This window comes from Linepithema humile, chromosome 2 (genome assembly GCF_040581485.1).
Source record: "Linepithema humile isolate Giens D197 chromosome 2, Lhum_UNIL_v1.0, whole genome shotgun sequence".
In the NCBI taxonomy this organism is placed as follows: Eukaryota; Metazoa; Arthropoda; class Insecta; order Hymenoptera; family Formicidae; genus Linepithema; species Linepithema humile.
The window spans coordinates 24,456,389-24,475,537 of record NC_090129.1 but is presented as its reverse complement, the minus strand read 5'-3'; the positions used below and the strand labels follow the sequence as shown (position 1 = coordinate 24,475,537).

The window sequence follows — 19,149 nt, the reverse complement described above, 5'->3', positions numbered from 1 at the left end:
CTTTAAAACGATTATCGAAGTACCGATATTATTTGAGCCATAATTTATTGAGAGCAATTTCGTTTTTTTAATATTATCAAGCAAAAGCTCTATCTGTTATTTCATCCAAAATTGGATTTGAATTCGATAAAATTTTATTCTTTCTTTCTCTCTCTTTCTCTTTAAAGCTTAATTATTAAAATATTAAAATATTTTAAGTCTCTGCGGAAAAAGGCGATGGTGATGTTTTTCGACCGAAATTTACCGTTAAAATATTGACAACGATCGTACGATCAGTCAATTTTGCTAAAACACAAGTGCAATAAAATGTAAAAACCTTCTAGTGAAAGCATAGGCTTATTTTTCACAAAGTTATATCTCTTCATAGAATTTCAAAAATGGTATCAATGTCGATAAATTTTATTCGCTATTGAAATATTACATGGTGAGTTTGAGACACCCCGTGCAGAAGAGCGAAGGAAGCAAGGCGGGACAGGCAGGAGCGTAAACAAGGAGAATGCATCGCGGGGGTGGCACGACGGGGTACGAGGGCGAGGGGCTGCATCCGTCGCTCATGCGCGCCTAGAACCCCGCCCTGTCGCTTCGGACCACGGTCTGTCCTGTCGAGGACTCTTCGCCGAGGTGGTCGAATAGTCACGCTTTAACCCGCGATCCGCGAGGCGGACGGCACTCGCCAGAAACGCGCAAGTGCTCGTACGCGAGAGGAGGAGGCCCCCCGCGCAGAACATCTGTCGGTCCCATCCGTCGCGCTTGGCGAGCCTTCACCGAGAGACACGTTCTCCGATTCGCAGGATCGGACGGTGAGATCGTCGGTGATCCGGATCGCAGACGGCCGGTGTGCGTGTCTTATGTATCCAGGGAAGGATCAACGGATCGATTATCGGCCTCGCGACGGGCAGTCGCGCGACGGGGAATTTCAGGATCGACGCGCGACCGGTATCGATGCCGAGGCAACCCGCTGCGTGGCAACCAGTTGCGAATGTGAGCTCGGTGTCGAGTCGAGGAGGATCCGCCTTGAGTTAACCGCGAATGGTCCTTCGGTGTAAGGGGATTCGTTTATCAGGAGTCAGCCGGTGAAGGCTCGCATCACGGGTTCCGCATATTACGAGGGTGCGTCGAGTGCTTACTCTTTTCGGTAGACAGACGGTGGATCGATCTGGAGCGCGTGGCGGATCGTCAAGTGTTGCGACCCCGCTCTGCTGTTGATTGCGAAGCGGTGTAACGAAGCTCGCTGACGTATATACGAATGAGAAGCGCCTTCATTAAAGCGGAGAAAGAATATCGTTAAACAATTGTGGCTTCCTCTAGCATAATTATCGATCAATCTTAAGAATTCGCGTGCGACCGGTACACGTAGAGGATAGACACACACACACGGTCGCATCACGTCGACGCGGTTGTCACAAGTTTACAAACGCGATATCGAGCTCCTACGGCTCTCCGATATCCGTCGTTCAAATACCACAACGTGCGCCTTACTGAGATAGTCGAAGAAGAAAAAAACGAATCGCAAGCCTAACTTGGGATCAACGGTCTAACAATTTCAGCACGCGTGTTTTTTTTAACGCGCGAAAATCACAGCCTTCTCGAAGATATTCTTTTTAATGCGTGCGCGCGGAGCTGCGCGCATATTATTATCGAAATGCACGATTTGCTGCGAAACGGCAGCGGCTGAAAGGTCGTGATCGATCGGCTCAATTTGATAACCCGAAAGAACCTTAAAGCGTGCAAGGTCGTCATGTATAAGGCGATAAGGCGGAGACTGTCTACGGTTGAAAAGTGAAGGAGCAAAGTCGAGTGGCACTCGGAGGAGCCGTACGTGGCCTATCTGCGCGATGCTGAGATTTACAAGCACCCACTTGAACGAGACTCGAACTTGAAGATGATCGAATTCACCGATCTGTCCGCGTAATGTCGAGCCAAGGTCGACGCGGGAAGGTGTGTTTAGAGCTTGACGGAGCGCGCTGCATCGATCGCAAGATCGCCCCTCATGGTGTTCCTCGAGATTTCGGGAGAAAGCTCGCGACAATAGAGTTCGTTAGTGAAATAACCCGGAAGTCGTCCATCGAGAATATCGAATAACGCAAATTACATTTTCGTCGCAGATTACGTTTGATTTTTGTATCGAGGAGCTCATATCGTTCGATGAGATCTTCATCGGCCTATGCGACCAAGTTACCCGGTTATCTTATATCGCATTACGGGACGTTGAGCTAGTAAACGGCCTCCGCTCAATGGTTCCTAGCGAAATACGGGATCGCGATCGAGTTGACTTGATCCTCCTCCTCCTCCCCCGTCCCTCGCCGGCCGTCTCGTCCCCGGAAAACGATGGTCGACGCGTACCCGCTCGACAGTTGATCCCGGAGGATCGAGGCACTCCACGAAACAAATCCCCCCGTGTCGTCACGGTCTACGAACGAAGCGATGATCGGCCTGTAGACTGGCGCGCTCGATGAATCGTCGCGGAAGCGAGCATCGAGCAGCAGCTAGCACCATCCGAAGAAGAAGAAGACGTAGAAGCCGTAGAAGAAGCCCAGCCGCGTAGCGTCGTCCCCATCTCACTCTCTCGCGACAGCCGTTTCTCGGGTGATGCGCGGAAGCAGCTCCGAGCTCCTGCTGGAGGCAAGCTGCAGCCAGTGCCAGAGCGATTACGATCGCGGACATCAGCGTCGGGACAGCGGCGGCGGCGGCGGCGGCGACGGCGGCGGCGACGGCAGGCACGACTTCCACGAGCGGGAGCTACGTCGTCGCAAGCTGTTGGAGCTCGGGTTCAGCGCGTCGCGGCGCCGACCGCCACGGCGTACCTGCCGTCAGCGGTTTAATTTCTACGCCACGTCGGCGCTGGCCTTCGTCGCCACCTCGGGTGGCGCGGCCCTTCTCTTCCTGGTGCCGCTCTACGTCGATCCAGCCATCAGCACCCTAGCGGCGGACTTCTCGCCGGAACCGGTCATCTGCACGACCTCGCGACGCGAGGACCTCGCCGGCCTGTTCAATTGCACATGGAGCTCGTGCCGCGAGGGTTGCACCAGTGATGTGTACAGGTGTACTCATATATACGTCACGTACACGCCGTGGAGCAATGCGACTATGAGGAACGACACCGGCGGCAAAAACACGACCGCGAACACCACCGCCGCTCTGGACACTGTCACTGCCGGTAGGATTATTAAGTTGCAGTGTTTCTTAGCATTTACATGTATGTTTTGCGTAATTAATTGCGTGACTGAGAAATTGTATTTGGCAAAAACATTCGACGACTTGGCGATCGAATCGGGGATTAAATTCAAATTGGTAGCAATCTGATTTAACTCAACTTATCGCGTAATACGTAATAATAAAAAGAGAAGAAGGTGAAAGAAAAATATGAGGTAGTAAAAAATAATTTTATCTTTTCAAAGCACCGTTGTACCGTTCGATTTGTGTCACGAAATGTAAACTACAAGAGAGACATATGACGGAAGCTATAAAATTCGAAAACATGATAGGCATTCGAAATTGTTATCTCCCTTTCTATTGTTATTTGACTATAAAATAGAATGTGCCGCCTGAGAAATCGAAGAGAAATTGGTATCCGTTCCAATTGGATAGAGATCGACGATTGCAGATTGCATGCGTGCTCGGCGAGCATAAAAATTCAAATTTTCCATCCCGATGCTAATCTCCGTTTGTAAAATATCTCTTGTTGAGCAGTGTCCTCCCCGGGGGATGTCGAGGCGGTGCTGCTAGTGAACATCAAGGGCTGCGGATATCCGCCGGTGGTCGACTGCGTGAACTTCACCCGCGAGTTGGGTTACGAGGGCGCGAGGTTCCCCTGCCATTACAGCCGGGTGAACGGTAGCATAGTGATGGCGAACTATAATCGCGAGGCACAGGTCGCTATCATCATGCACTTCTTCGCGGCGCCTTTCGTAGTGACTCTCGCGACCAGCGTCGCGCTGTGTGTGATGCACTGTGACTGCAGGTGCACGCCGCCGCCGCGGCACCCGCCACGCGGCATGAGAAGATCCAGGGGCAACGATCTCAGGTAATTTGGTTCGGCAAAGTACAAAAACTCAGTAACACATTTGTATACCTAGACATGTTCATTTTTTTAACAGTGTACAGATATTAGTAACGTATATATCCACGATACATAATTGTTACGGAATGAGTTAAAATTTAACTTTTGTTCGTTGAATGGAACGTACTTAGAATAGAGTAGAGTGTAGAATAGAGTTGTGACATAAAATGAAAGTGCTTTGATATATATATATATATATGTAAAAAAAATTGCTGAAACGCCATTTACGAAGCGGCGGATCCGCGCGCTGTTATTAATCAAATTGACAATATGAACTCATAATGACGTCAACTCATAATGAAGTCATATGCAAAATTGATAAATTGGTGTTAATATCGCAATTATTGTAATATTACAGCTGCTGCATGAGTATAAAAAATCGATAACGGGTTATAGAAGCGTGCCCGAAGTCGTCCGATTTAGAAGGTGTATTTGACGAGGCAAATAAACTTTCTAAACCATGCGTAAGACAAAGCGACTTAACAAAGATGTTACTACCAACGTATTTACTGTCGTCGTGAAACACGATGCTAAACTCTTTCGGCTGCAAATACTGCCTTAGAAGGTATCACAAAGATCATTTATCAAGATTTGATTGGTGTAATCTTATTAATCTTCGTGTTCCGTTGTGCATAAATATTAATTTATATGATCGTGTAATCAAAGCTGAACAGTCTCGTTAGCACTTCTCCACTATTCTATTTCTCATATTCATATCGGCAAATAATATATCTTTATTTTCACGCCATACGATATCTATTATAATTATAATTACTATTACAATTTAATTACAATATCTAATTACACTTACGATATCTAATCATATTATAATTATAATTATCCATTATAATTATTAATTCAATCATGAATTTCAATAAAAATTAGCTGTCGACTGTCGACTATAGAGATTTTTTATCAAAATTACTTGCAACTTTCGAGATTAAATTCTATAAAATACAGAAAAATTGTTCTTTAAAAATTAATTGAAAAGCCAGTATTAATACTCTATTGCCTTGAAGACATAAAAGCAAAAATAAAAGAAATCCTCAATGATTTTTTTAACGGAAGGAAGAACCGTTTGTCGAATGAATTTTTTAAATCAACTTTGACGCATCCTCGCTTTTGCAATATCATCGTTCAGTTTAAATATTTGTAGTAGCTTATGTTTGTACTGCATGCAATTCAAGTTCTCCGCCGCCAAGTAGTATAGACCAACGTTTCTTCTGACGCTTTCGCTATAATTTATATGCAAAATGCTTTGCTACAAGTACTAGCGTTTTTTGATACACGACGGAACACGGAGTGCTGCTTTAGGAATAGAAAATACACTTTTATCATATTATTACAGAAAAGAGCGAATCGCAGAAACGGAAATCGGATATCGATTCATCATCTCTCGTAATCTCCGCTAATTAACTCCAAAAGGTGCATTCATCTCATTAACAAAACGAGTGCGCCACCGAAAGCCGTGACTGCGCTCTCCGTTGCAACGCAATGAACATGTAAAAAGAGATCTCTAGTTATCGATCGGACGCCGTAAGTAATTCCGTGCACTCGGTATAATCGACAGTTCTCACGGACGTTGATATGTTGCGTGAACAAGCATAGAGCAATCGCGCGTAACTCGCATAATCTATCATTCTTCCGAATATTTTTCTCTCTCTCTTTCTCTCTCTCTCTCTTTCTCTGTCCTCTTAATTTTTCCTCTAATTTAGTCGTTGAGCAGAGTAGTTATACAAATCATAAATATAATATTTCCCTCATTTTGGAAAAGAGTTTAGTCAAAATATCTTATGTACAGTTCTAGTAATTTTTTTCTATTCTCCCAAAAATATCCAAAGTTTTATGAATACTACTTAAAATATATGATTTACGATTAATATGACTATTGATTGCTCAACCGCTGAATTATCTTTTAAACGCATGCCACATACATATAAATGCTACATCAAAAAAAAAAAAAACAAAAAAAAAAAGAGAGAAGAAACCAAATTGTGATACCGAGAAACCGTATGTTAAGAAATGATTGTAACAATAGCGCTTGAAGGCCAGGAAGGATGGAAGGAGTGAAAAATATATTTTCATTTATAATATTACTCTTTCCTCCAAACCATAATACCATCATCGTGCACGTCGAAGAGCCGCCGGAAATTATTGAATTTCGCGCTGCAGCACGACGAGGGTGAAATATTAATCCACATTCAGCGAATGCGGGAAGTGAAGTCGAAGTGGCGATTGAAGTGAAAAGTCGTGGCGTTTCTGCCATTTTTAAAGCGCATCGCAAACCAACATGACGCGCCTCGAGGGCTGGATTCCCCTCACCCCTGAAGGCTGCCTTGTTATCTTTCTACTTTCGTCTGTTTGTCATTTCCACGGCGATGGTATTAGAACTCGGAGGATCGAGGGGGCGGCGAGGGTGGCAGCTAGTAAATGTCAGCCTCGGCTGTCATACATCAGACGTGGATTAACCGGCGACCCTGGCCGTGCTGCTATCGTTTCTCTCGCTTTCTCTGCCTTCTCTCCTTCTCGCACTTCGCCTCTTCTCTCTTTACATCTCTCCTTTACCCGCTTCTCTTCGCAAAGTTGTTTGCCGCTGGACATATATCGCGTGCACCTCTATTGCAAACGGTATTTCCGTTGTCAGGGCTTTTCGTTTTTATCTCGCCAGACCACGAGAGTTTGTCGCACAAATCATTGTAATCCGCAATAATGTAATTATGTTTGCCCGGGACTCGTCCCGGGATTATCCCGGTAATCGCATGCTGTCTGAATGAAACTGGCGTATTATTTCCCACGGGGTCACCCCTTTCGTGTCCCGATAACTTTACTTTCGGTGAGATAGCCGCCGCCGTCGATTCTCGTTTTAAGTAGTAACAAGTAAAGATAAGATAATGATGAAATTTAGAGAAAAATTATAAAGGGCAAAAAGTACGAAATAAAATGTTGTAAGAAATGGTGGAGTTGATGAAAAGTGATATTCCTGCATTCCACGCGGCGTACAGAGGTCAATTCGGAGCGATCTGTCGAAGCGACGATTTTGCATGCCATGGTGTTCGACCTCCGTTTCGCAGCTTGTAATCCTCGAAATTCGTCGCGCACGATCGAGAGAAAACGCGACACGCGATACCGCCGGCGTGTCACTTCCACGGGAGATCATGTTTCGTATCAAAGGCGGGTAAAGATGAAGTACGGCAAATTCCGTTACCGTATCCTTTCTCAGACGTTCCACGGGACAGACCGATCAAGCCCGGCCCGATCTATGAAATCCGAGAAATTCTTCTCGGATCGCGAAAACTCACCCTCGGCGAAATACACTCGCGTGTTCCTCAATCATGCTAACGATTACGACAAACTTTTCGCTCGAGCTTTACAGAGTATAAATTATGCGAAATAAATGGACTTTGTAATCGGAATACGGAGTACTTCCATTTCCCGTAAAGAGATGCTTCCGGCGAGAGTAAGCTTTCTTAAATTTGCACAGCATAAAGTATATCTTGTGAAATAATATTTGACGTGCTTGGCGATCTATTTTTTTGAAAATCAGTCGAGCTCTCGAGACGGACGGAGCGAAGTGGTGCACTTAGGCGTACTCGTTAACTTGTGATCACGGTGAGACGACACCTGCATAAGCGAACGGATAGAGATAAAAAAAAAAAAAAAAAAAAAATCCTCTCGAACTTTTAATTGAAACAGCGCTCCGAAAAGAGCCGCCTTTCCGTGTCAACACGTGAATAAGAGAAAGTCTCGGGAACTCATTTTACAGCGCGGCTGAAGTCTCCTCGACCGATATTAACGCGAGAACGAATGAAATTTTGAATTAACATCAGAGAATGCAGTCGCTTTGAACGTACGAAGGGCAGTTAATCGAGAGAAGAATTTCGTGCGAATTATATATGCGTGCATAATGACGAGATTGTGTGCAATCGCAGTGACACGCTTAACAAAATGCTAGATTAAAACACGCTGTTCTACATTTCCGCGATATTTATAATTCGACCGTAAAAGTGCAAATTAGTCTACAAATTTACAACGTCATCCTCATCCTGATTGTCCCGTAATTGAACTCAGGTATGAGACGAACAAATGCCGGAATTTCCAATTATGCGCAAACTCTGGCTTTCGCCGGCGTAGGACGGTTAATTTGACATTTGAGCAATGCTCCCCTGTGCGCTTCGGGGCGCATGAAGGCACGGGCTGCTTTATTCCGCACATCGCTCGCGGAGCGAGCCGTCGTAAAAAAAAAAAAAAAATTGGCAGTGATCGAGAGAGAGATACAGAGGTGGATCGTTCACTGTCTTGCGCACGCAATGCAATCGCCCGCAAATTGCATTTGTCCTGCATTCCGCGAGAGGCATGTGCTGCCGGTTTTACAATCTTATTAAATATTTAGCGATTCGAAGCGCAGGTACGATTGTTTATGATAGACACGCACGCATCGTTACTTATTTCGCATACGTTATAGCCGGCTCTATAAACAGATGAATCATATAATTTGTGATAAAATCGAAAAATGAATATTTATGCGAACGCGGAGAGAGAATATTTTCTTTCTTTATAAAGGAATTATACGGATGGTTTGATTCAATTTAAACGATTGAAATAATGAAAAGAATACATGTTTAATTTATGCATTTATCAAGAAATCGTGAAAGATTTTTTTTCAAATTGCATTTTATTTACCTGTTTGCATAATAACGCCATTATCGTATCCCTTCATTTCGAAATAACTTGAACAAAATTTTCCATTACGAACGGCATTCTATCGCACAAAATGACTCACTTTATCATAATTATTATGCTGCATAATTCCTCGGGCAATCAATTACCGCGATCGGTTATAAACGCATGAACATAATTCACATCTAAATCCGCACATGAGTACGCACAATTTTACAGCTTGCGTACGATCATACGGAGCTTAAGAGCGACCGACTTTGTCGAGGCGCACGCAAAATGCAATTGTAATACCGTTGCTTAATTGCTTCGTGTTGCACACGGTGTATAACTGCCACTGCCTCCAATGCGGAGGCGTTTGCGGTAACGGCGATACATCGAAGGAAGATTAACTCTATGGAGCTTAACGTGCAACGGGGTTAACCCGACGGAGAAGGATAACGGAAACCGAAAAGGGTATTAATTGCGAACTCTCCAGAGAAAATCAACATTTCCGCCGCCGTTTAGGGTCCTTTGCAATTCATGAGAGTTGAAATAAGTCAGATAATCCGGGATTAAATAATATTCGCGCATAATCAGCCATTCTTTTCTCTTCAATTACAATTAAAAACATAAAAAGGAAAGTAAAAGTATTTAAATGAAGGAGAAGTCGGAGATATCGCAGATACCGATTTACATTTTCTGGAATATCAATATCTCGAATAGCGTAAATTCAGGTTTATATTACCGGAGGGCGCATAAAATTATCTCTAACCGTAGACGTTTAATTTCCTGACTTACATCTGTTTCCCGTTAGGATCAAAATCATAATAGAAATCTCTGTATTTCTATTCCTCCTCCCGCATTGTTATCTGCACAAACGTTTTGTTCATCAACCGAGTCACGCGCACGTTCATTTCTTTTCATCGGGAGCAGAACTCCTTGAGAAATTGCACTGCCCGATTATTATACCAGCCCCTCCGCTCCATCCAACCGCCCTTTCAATGGACCTATTCAGAATCCCTGCGTTATTGACTATTTATTCAATCGTGCGCTCCCGCGCTCAGTGCGCCCGCGCTTGTTCCCATCTCGCGGAATTACAGTTTCGATCAAACTAAATCAGTTCATGACGCGCCTTCGAGGTCGCGCATTACACATACAAGTCCACGCTTTATGCACCCATACGCGTGCACACCATTGCGATCTTATATTGCACACGTCTACTACGTAGTGGCAGGCGCCACTGCTCGGTGTGGTTATCTAGCTCGCCATTAGGCACGATTGTAGTTTAATTGCTTTTGACGTACGTTCTGGCCGTGGAAGCACTCCGGTCCTTTTAAAAGTAAAGACAAACTGATCTCGACGTAAACGAAGTCGTGAAAAATACCGCGAGAACTCTTATTGAAACTCTTATTTCACGGTTCTAATTACGATAAAAGGGTTGATTTTAACGCGTAAAACTGAAAATCGCAAAATCAGGGATTACTGAGAGTTGATAACTCCTTTTAATGAATAGCGGAAATCAAGCTAATTAATTGGAAGAGCCGTGAAACGAGATGAAGCTGAAAATATTTTTATGACTGTGATAATATTGCTTCGCAAATTCTGTGATTGAAGTGAAGCTAAATTACATTTCATCGCAACGAATAGATTTGTGAAAAATATTATGGAACTTCTTTGTTTTGATACCTCCAAAAAAATCTATGAGACTCGTAACTTAGCAGCATTGAATTATTTATTGAAATTTTTGCACCGGTTTCCTCCCCCTTCAAATTATTTGAAATGGTGTCAGCGCTGTTGTTGTTTACCACTCCGCGATATCGTACTAAAAGTTGCTGCCGTTTGCCGCGCGATGAAGAAAAGTCGTCATGCTAGAAACAATATGAAGAGCGGAATGCAGGTCATGACATCTCTTTGAAGTGCGCTTCATATATGCCTGCGTTGGACGAGAGCCTGAGTTTCCGCAAAGCGAAGATCTGCCTCGATACATTTTAATTATTTGTATATCTTTGAAGCTCGTTTCTCGTGATAAAAATTAATTAAAAAGTCATACGCTTACATTCACGATAAAATCCGCGGGGCAACTATTGTTTACGACAATTGAAATCAATAACGAATTTGCAACAGTGCTGAAAATCGATAATATCAGTTTAATCAGGCGACGGAATTCACGCGCAGCACGTGTAATAAATTATTGATAATGTAGTCTGTAAAGATCACTATCTCCATTTAAACTGCAGTTTATTCACCGGCGCTGTCGGACGGTTAATCATCGCCGATTGACATACAATTTTATGAAACGGAGTTGTCACATAAAAGAGCCTCGGGTTTCAATTGCTTCGATTTCATTATATCGATTTCGCTTTATTTTGATAGTTTTTATTCTGTATTTTATAGGCATACAAAAAAATATTGATAGTCAATTCTGGACGGTATAATAAGTAACATTTGAAACATAATCGAAAATATTCGAAAACAGAAAATTGGATCGTTGAGTCGCTCGAGCAGCTTCAAAGCAGCAATTGCGTTGCTATTTACAAATTACAAGTGTCATTACGTGCGTTTACTTGCAGATGGAATAATTCCAATTCAATTTATGTCCATCGTGAACAACTTTGTCAAACAGAATGATCGCGATAAGACAACTCCAAATCGATTGCATTTCTGCAATAGGACGCGATGATTGACACGTCCAGTATTTATTCAGGCACGGCAAAACAGGTATATCGAGCTTGCGTGTGAGCCGGTAAATCTTTGTCCATTGGCCAAGCGTAAAAACGATCCTAATACGTTTAGCACGTCCTCTCGAATAAGTTATGCACGAAGTGTAGAGCGTCGAATCGAGTTCCCAAGCGGTCCGGGGAACAGATGGCGAAACAGCGCTCATCGATCGTGTCCCTTGTCGTCCTGCTGCCAGTTCCCAGTGAAGAGTAGTCACGATACGGCGAAAAGTATTTCAGATATGAGATTCATGCATTCACCTAGATAAGTCAGTACTTTCCTCGTTTTGTTAACACCGCCAGCAAACTATTTTGATTTGGTAATTCATTCTCTTCGTGCATTTTTTTCCGCAATATCTCACAAAACGATGTATCAAATAACGATGTATCATATATAATATCATTTATATGAAAAAGTAACGTGAAAATTTGATGATTCTTGATGCAAAGTGGTTCAAATAACAAATTTGAAAAAAATGTGTGTGGGCGAAATATATAGATATAAAAAATTTACCAAAATTTTCGCGTTTCAATTCTTCTCATACATTTTAAATAAAATGATAATTCTTTCATGCACGATAACACAAATTATGTACATATAATACAGTCGTTTATTTTTAACATATATTAAATATAACATGTGAAAGATTAAGCATAAAGAAAAAAAGGTTTAGAAAAAGTATTGATATAGTTTTATGTTTATTCTTTTTTTAATAAAAATAATATTATAGTGTTTAAATTCAAGGAAAAAAATAAACAAGTTAAAATATCAAAAATATTTTTAACTCCACTTCACATTTATTTTTAATATTTATCTCTTCATTCTACAAACTCTTCACGTTTATTTTTCATGATATTTATCTACTTGAACCATTTTTCAATATTTGTTGCTTGGACCACTTCAAATCAAGGATCGTCAAATTTTGACGCTTCTTTTTAGTACGAAAAAATTAGATATTAGATATACAATGCGTCAATCGCGTGATTTTTCTTTACAAGGTATCGTGAAAAAATTTTTCTAAATACGAACCGTCCAATACGCGATTACGTTTTAAATTTTACAGCACATAAGTGCGGCAAATTAGATTTCTCAAGTAAGAAGTCGATGCAAGTGTGTACTTGAGTGAAGCATACGAGCCAAAGTGGAGGGTTCCGTCGGTCTCCGTGGAAATCGAATAAAGCGATTCCCGCAAAATCGTTTCAGAGAACCACTAAGCTCGGTTTCAGTGTGCGAGCGAATTTCTGTTAGGTCTTCGAAATTATGTGTCTGGAAATTCCGATATGGATCAGTGAAAGAACAAAGCATTTCGTTGGAAATTGTAGATACTACGAAAGATATAAATCTATAAAATGGAATCGTATTTTCCTTATCTTTCTTTCTCTCTGCTAACAATTATATAACATTGGTAATTTCTATCTTATTTGCCTTTTCTTTTTTTTATAAATCCGTCAATTTCAAAATAACAAATGTACATTCAATTTCCGCGATTGCTTCGGACGGATGAATATATACATACACACGTATAATACATAACAGATCACTTAGGAAAATTATATTGATCCGCTGCGTTTCTGGGAAGGACAGCGGGGGAAAAAAAGCGGCTAAACGTTGCGAGGACTTGCAAAACCGGATGAGAAAAATCCGTGACCGATGCGAGGTGGTTGGTTCGCAGAAGAATGCAGCTCGGCAAGGACATCGGTGTTGCGATAAAAAGAGAGAGATCGTAAGTTTCTTGCGGCATTTCTTTCGCCGCTACCCTTCGCCCGGAGAGATGACTGGCGTGGGCGTCGAAAATGTACTCCGTTCTATTCGTTCTCGACAATATCCGATATTCACTGTTTCGCCATTTTGTCACGTTTATTTCTGATATATGCCCCGCGACGGATTATCCGATTCACAGTCAGCGGCTTGTTTTGTTTCATTGAATATTTCGTTAAATATTTCGCCATAAGTGCAAAGAGAGAGAGAGAGAGAGAGAATCAGAAAAATGCGAGATAAATGTCTTCAAAGGAAGATTCACTTTCCACGTACCTACCTTCGTTGCGCTTACAGAAGAGAAAGTTATTTATTGTATAACACAAAGGAAGATATCTTTGCGCAACAAAATTTATATAAACTAATTGCGAGTATTCACTTAGTTTCCCGCAAAATTCTCCTTTGAATGTCGGCAACGTGACATTTCTTTCCACAAGTTTCGCGGAGAAAAGGGTAAAATTTTTTATATCGAGTTACATCGTCGTTTTTTTTCTCTCTTGTTCGCGCAGTGGAGCGTCAGAAATATACTTGCTTGACAGCTACAAGTTGCTGTTGGGGAATTTGCGCGGCATCCAGACTGCTGGACACGAGAGCGACTTGTTGTGCTGCTCGGCAAAGCTCCCTTGGGTGCGGAACAAAAAACGCGGCAACGTGGTGTGCCAGCGCTTTAATTCAAAAGGTTCCTTCTTTGTGAGATAAAGAAACGAGATGCTCCCAGTTGCCGGCTAATGAAGAGAACTTGCTATCGCGAATGATGAATCTCCGGACCCGGTTAATTAAACTAAAATTTCAGGTCGTAATTATTTTCCCATTTCCGTTTCCGTTTGGTGCGGCGCAAACCGATGCTGCGGTCTAACAAAACCCAAGTCGCGTCGTTTTCCAAGCGAATCGTCCGCCGCTTAAGCCACAATGAAATTAAATTTCTTGGCTTGTTTTTACGACTGGGATAGTACGGGCCGCCAGGCGGAACGGCTTTACGTCGATTTGACGCTGCGGGATTTATTATTAGTGCGGCTTTTATCCACTTTTATACCAAAGGTGTGTGTAAAGTCGAGCCGAATTTCATTATTGTTGTTTTTCCGCTCTATGCCGATTTGTTCTCTTGCTCATCTCGTGCCGTGAATAGCTGAAAATTATTAAAATTTTTATATTTTGTTTAAAGTAATTAAAAACACAATTCTCAGTTTTTTAAATTTCTACTTTTTTCTTATTTTTATGTATATACAAGGCAAACTAATTTTCATAATTTCGAGTGTAAAAAGGCTGGAGCTCGCACACCTTGTAACGTTTAATATGTTAATTTAATTGCCTTTAATTATCAAAATATCTTTGACTCAAAGTAGATAGATAGAAGCATATTTAATGAGGATGAGAGACGGTGGAGCGTTGCAAAATTCTGCAATCGCCGTTGGCTAAATTAGTTTCCAAAGAATCATCAATGATTTCGTCGTCGTTGGCACCGTACCTCCATCAATTTTTGATCGCGTTTCCGGCAGTACGTCAAACTTGCCGGCGCGGAATGTCGCTTTTCACTCGACCGTTTCACTTGACAAATGCAGATAATTGAATCGACAATTTGTAAACGACATTATGTCGACGTTACGTAATCGCAATTTGACGCGTTCGATTTTATTGAAAGTATTGCATAACAGAGGGGAAACGTTTATGTTGCGCAAATAGCATCGATATTATTTCATGTTTTGCAAACATCTACGTCGCTTTGTTTATTAAACAAAATCGATATCAGTTAAAAAAATTATGTAGCATAAATTCGTTTCTCATTTTTCAATTTTATTTCAGCTCTTTTTCACATCGCGCTTCATAACTCGATAACCGATATATGTTCTGAAATCACTTCGCGTCTTCAAACTCACATACTACCTTATCAAATTGCATGCACATACTTGTGTTGAATTTCCTGATATATTATCGTGCACACCGTCTCTCATCTTCGTAACGGCAAAATGATATGCGAGGCAAGTATTCCAGTAATTCGGGCTGACATACACAGCAAATTGGTGCTTTAAAGCGACGTATTCGACTAGCTGAAACTCGAGTTCGTATCATCTTCCGCGCGTATAACCAACTAGTTGAACACGCGACATTGACAGGACGCTGATTCGACAGAATGTTTGGCATTGATGTAAAGACCCGTTTATTAATGTCCGACAGGCCCACGGGTCATCGCGAATTAATCTTGTAACATCGCGATCGGTGCTATGATCCTTCACATCGACGTGTCCAATGTGACCGATCATCTCCCGATAACAAAATGAATCAATGTAATATCCGTCATATTTGACATTTGCAGTTTTCCGGTTCCGCGCAGTTGAAAAATAAAATTGCGGAATTACTATATTTCACATTTTCCATATTTCGTTCGAACAAATATTTCAATTGCGAAAAGCACTTCGAGCTGTATTTGAGAGCGTTGTGTCGCGCGCGCAGTCTCGGCGCAGGAAATGTTGCGTAAGCAAAAGTTAGCGGACTCGTTCGATATAGATTGCATGTGTGCACATTTATATCCGTACACGCTTCGATTAAAAGTGATTCACTCGCACGGAGGTCGTCTTCCGTAAATACTTTCCATCCATTGACATTACGTATCGTAGGTACGCATCTTCGATTTTTCGCCGTTGCCTGTTGATTAATGCAAGAACTTGAACTTACATTCGCGACGTGATACGCTATGCATCTCGCACAACCCGTTGCAAATGACGTACAACGTATAGTCTCACTGTACATAGTCTCGACGCGGAGGCTAAGCAACTATAGTTGCCGCCGTATTCATTATACAAACTGCAAATATTGCGATCGGCAAACTCGTCTGCGGGGGATTTGCCGTGGAAATTCCTTGCGGAAACTGCCATCAGTAGCCAGCTGATGATTCCCAACGTTGATTAAGAGATAAGAAAGAGAGAGAGAGAGAGAGAGTGTGTTCCACGTAATTCATATATGAAATTTAAAAAGTCAGCGCTATTATGAATTAATAACATTCTGTTTTCCGTGATTTAATTACGCGCCAATCGCTCGCGCGATCGATATAACGATATAATAATTAATTTTATATAATGCTTTTACAAGTAACATTAAATTCCCGATATAAACATAACGGCACTCGAAAGCGGCGTCAAAAGCGCCCGGCTTTAAATTATAATTAATTTTCCCCATCGCGAGTTTTCCGATGCGTTTAATTATTTCTATTGAATCCGGGCTAGCACACTTTAAAATTTACGGCAAATGGCGTTGGCGGTATATCATGCGAATCGATTCCCACGCGGTGATGTATCGCTATGGCGATGAAAGTTGAATAAGTGTTCGATAAGGTAAATAAAATTATGGTGCAATCGATAAAGTTCGCTGTCGAAACTTTTATGCGCGTGCACGGCACATCGGTAGTGCATAAATCGCCCGTCTTTAATTGTTTCTACGAGATTTCAAGGGAGAACTTTTCCGCTAACGAACAACATTTAATTCTTGTTTCATCGCCAATTCTGCTCTGAGAGTCGTAAGATTCTCACGACCGGATACTTGCGAATAGCCAACCATTATTCCGCTCCGTCGAACGTGAGATAGCAATTGTTTCACAATTGCAATAGCGGTGACGTCCGACAAAGGGTGAGAATTTAATAGCGTTCGAGATGGAGATTAATCTCGTCGGCGAAATAAACTTAGATCAGCAACCGAACGCCTCTCTGCCGGCTGTTATTAGCCGAAAGTTTCTGGACGCAATCCAACTCGGAATCAGCTTCGTTTTGATCGCCAACTTCTTGCTGCATTTGCGAGATCGTTCTTGAGCCACTCTCGCGAAGACGTAATGATTGTCTCCACTTTCCGCCCTCTTAGATCTATAAGATACGTTCCTCAATCATTTATATAACGTGCGGTAAGAATTACAATATAGTTTTCTAATAAAGAAATTAATTGAGACTGCAAATAATAAAATCTGTTTAAACTTGAAAGCGGTATCTTTTAGATTAAATTTGTCTTCAGCTTATATTTTTTAACAGAGGATTATCTCTTTGTACGGCAGTCTCTCTTGCGTCCGCTACATCGTACACCGAGAGTTTTACACTTAATACTTTATTTTGTAATTTTACGCTTAATTTATGCCGAGCTCTCTATTTCACAGGATAAATTTTATCAGATCCTTTATTATTTATGCAACGCGGAAGGTTAAAAAGCTTTAGCTAATTAAACTTCTGCTACAATAGGTCAAGCTCTTCCGAAACATTTAGCGTAGACAATTTGAATTTAATAGTTAAAAAAAAAAACATGTGCAAATTTAATCTCTCTCTCTTAAATACAGTTCTATTATTAAAGCGTCAAAATTGTTCAAAATTGTTTTAACCCACAACAGAGATTGGTCAATAACGGCGCAACTATCGCATACGTGATTATTTTAGAAATTTGCTGCAAACTTGTCGTAAATCACTCCTTTATGGAGGACGTAAACCGAGATTGGCCACCTTTGTACGGTTACTTTCATTAAGCCGGCATGCGCATGCACGCATTCGTTGTATTATACATCGGCGTCCATGTCTGAGGACACGTAATAACTAATTAACGTGCGCGAGACTGCGCTGCGAATGTGGAGTGAAGCCGATACGGAAATCGGGCTTCAAAACTCTATAATCGGATCCAAAGTTTCCCTACACAACACTTCTAGAAGCTAGTCTTGTAACCACTTCTACATTCGTGGTAAACTAAACCGGAGTCTGAAACTAAGCGACTTAGAACTTACTTGAGAAACTTCTATTCCATTACGTAATCACGATATAGACACTACCATGTGTTATGTGTTCCCTGTCATATTTGAGCATGGCCCATATAGAAATGCGCAATTCTTAACAAGAATGTGCCGTGAAATTTTCACGGGAAATTTTGTCGCGAACTTTCCGAGAAACTCGAGAGAAGTCAGTAATTCGGTATTATAATGAGAATTAAAATGGCCTACATTTTCATGTACTTTGAAGAATTTGTATGAACAAAGAGCAAATTAGCAAGTTATATTTTTTTAACAAATAATATTGAAACACATTGTGAAAATAATACAGATGCATTTGATAAATGTACAAAGAAAATAATTTATTGATACTTCCCTTTGCATCGATCGCAATTTATACAAAATTGATATCAATTTCTACAAAATTCGAAATTAAAATTATAAAAAAATAGTCTTTAATAAATTTGAGAAAGTCTGATTAAGATTAAAAACGGAATCTTTGTTAGATTACATTTGACTTCAATATATATTTTTTAACAAACAGCTGAGTTCTCTTATTTCACTTAAATTCTTCTTTAAAAATATTTTAATAGCATTTATTATAATTTGATAACAATAGAAGCCTCGTTTACATTATAGTTTAGAACCACGAGAAGTTTCAGTCCGTTGTGCATTGTAGAATAGTTGTCTGAGAAAACGACATTATCAGAAAATTTGGTGAAGTTGGTAATTGTATTTACGTGACACACGTCTTTCTCTTTGAAAGAGAGTAGTTTCCTGATAAAATTTCCTAATAGCACGTCTCTAAGCCCACAGTAACTCGTAAGTAAGCTCGCATTTCTTCGCGATTTTCCTCGCACGCCAGTAGAACGGGTGAGTTTCTCGGACCGAAATTTTATCGGATTCCAACGCCGTTGGGAGAATCGGACTTCCGTCGCGGAAGTGGCTTATCCGTAAAGGAAACGGGGCCCCTTTACGAATAAGAGCACATGAGAGCCGTGATTTCCACGGTTGCTCCCTATCTCGAAGGGAACGTCGTACAACAACATTATGTGCATATGTGTGAAGTCATATATATAAATTGTATATATATATATGTCTACACACACACGCATATATATATACGCACACACAATACAGATATATGCATATATGGATATATAGGCATTTATATATGTCGGCGAGAACACGAGCGAGAGGCTAAACGTAATGGCGATACGATGTTTTAAGGGAT

The 19,149-nt window shown here is 41.3% G+C and overlaps 1 protein-coding gene across 3 annotated transcripts in view; it reads left to right on the top strand.

The window, feature by feature from the left end:
* Window positions 1–330: 330 nt before the first annotated feature.
* Teh1 (tipE homolog 1) overlaps window positions 331–19,149 on the top strand; it is a 38,266-nt gene continuing 19,447 nt past the window's right edge. Inside the window, exons 1-4 of one of the 3 annotated variants that reach the window (XR_010888607.1) lie at window positions 340–3,157; window positions 3,691–4,024; window positions 4,419–4,625; window positions 5,409–5,596. Coding sequence is in view for 1 of the 3 variants with exons in the window: in XM_012359738.2 (XP_012215161.1) it covers window positions 2,590–3,157; window positions 3,691–4,024 (902 nt within the window). In the remaining 2 variants the exon portion in view is untranslated. Of the gene's footprint in view, window positions 3,158–3,690; window positions 4,025–4,418; window positions 4,626–5,408; window positions 9,189–19,149 lie in introns of those variants that run through there. The other 2 variants (XR_001099977.2, XM_012359738.2) reach the window with 2 other exon arrangements.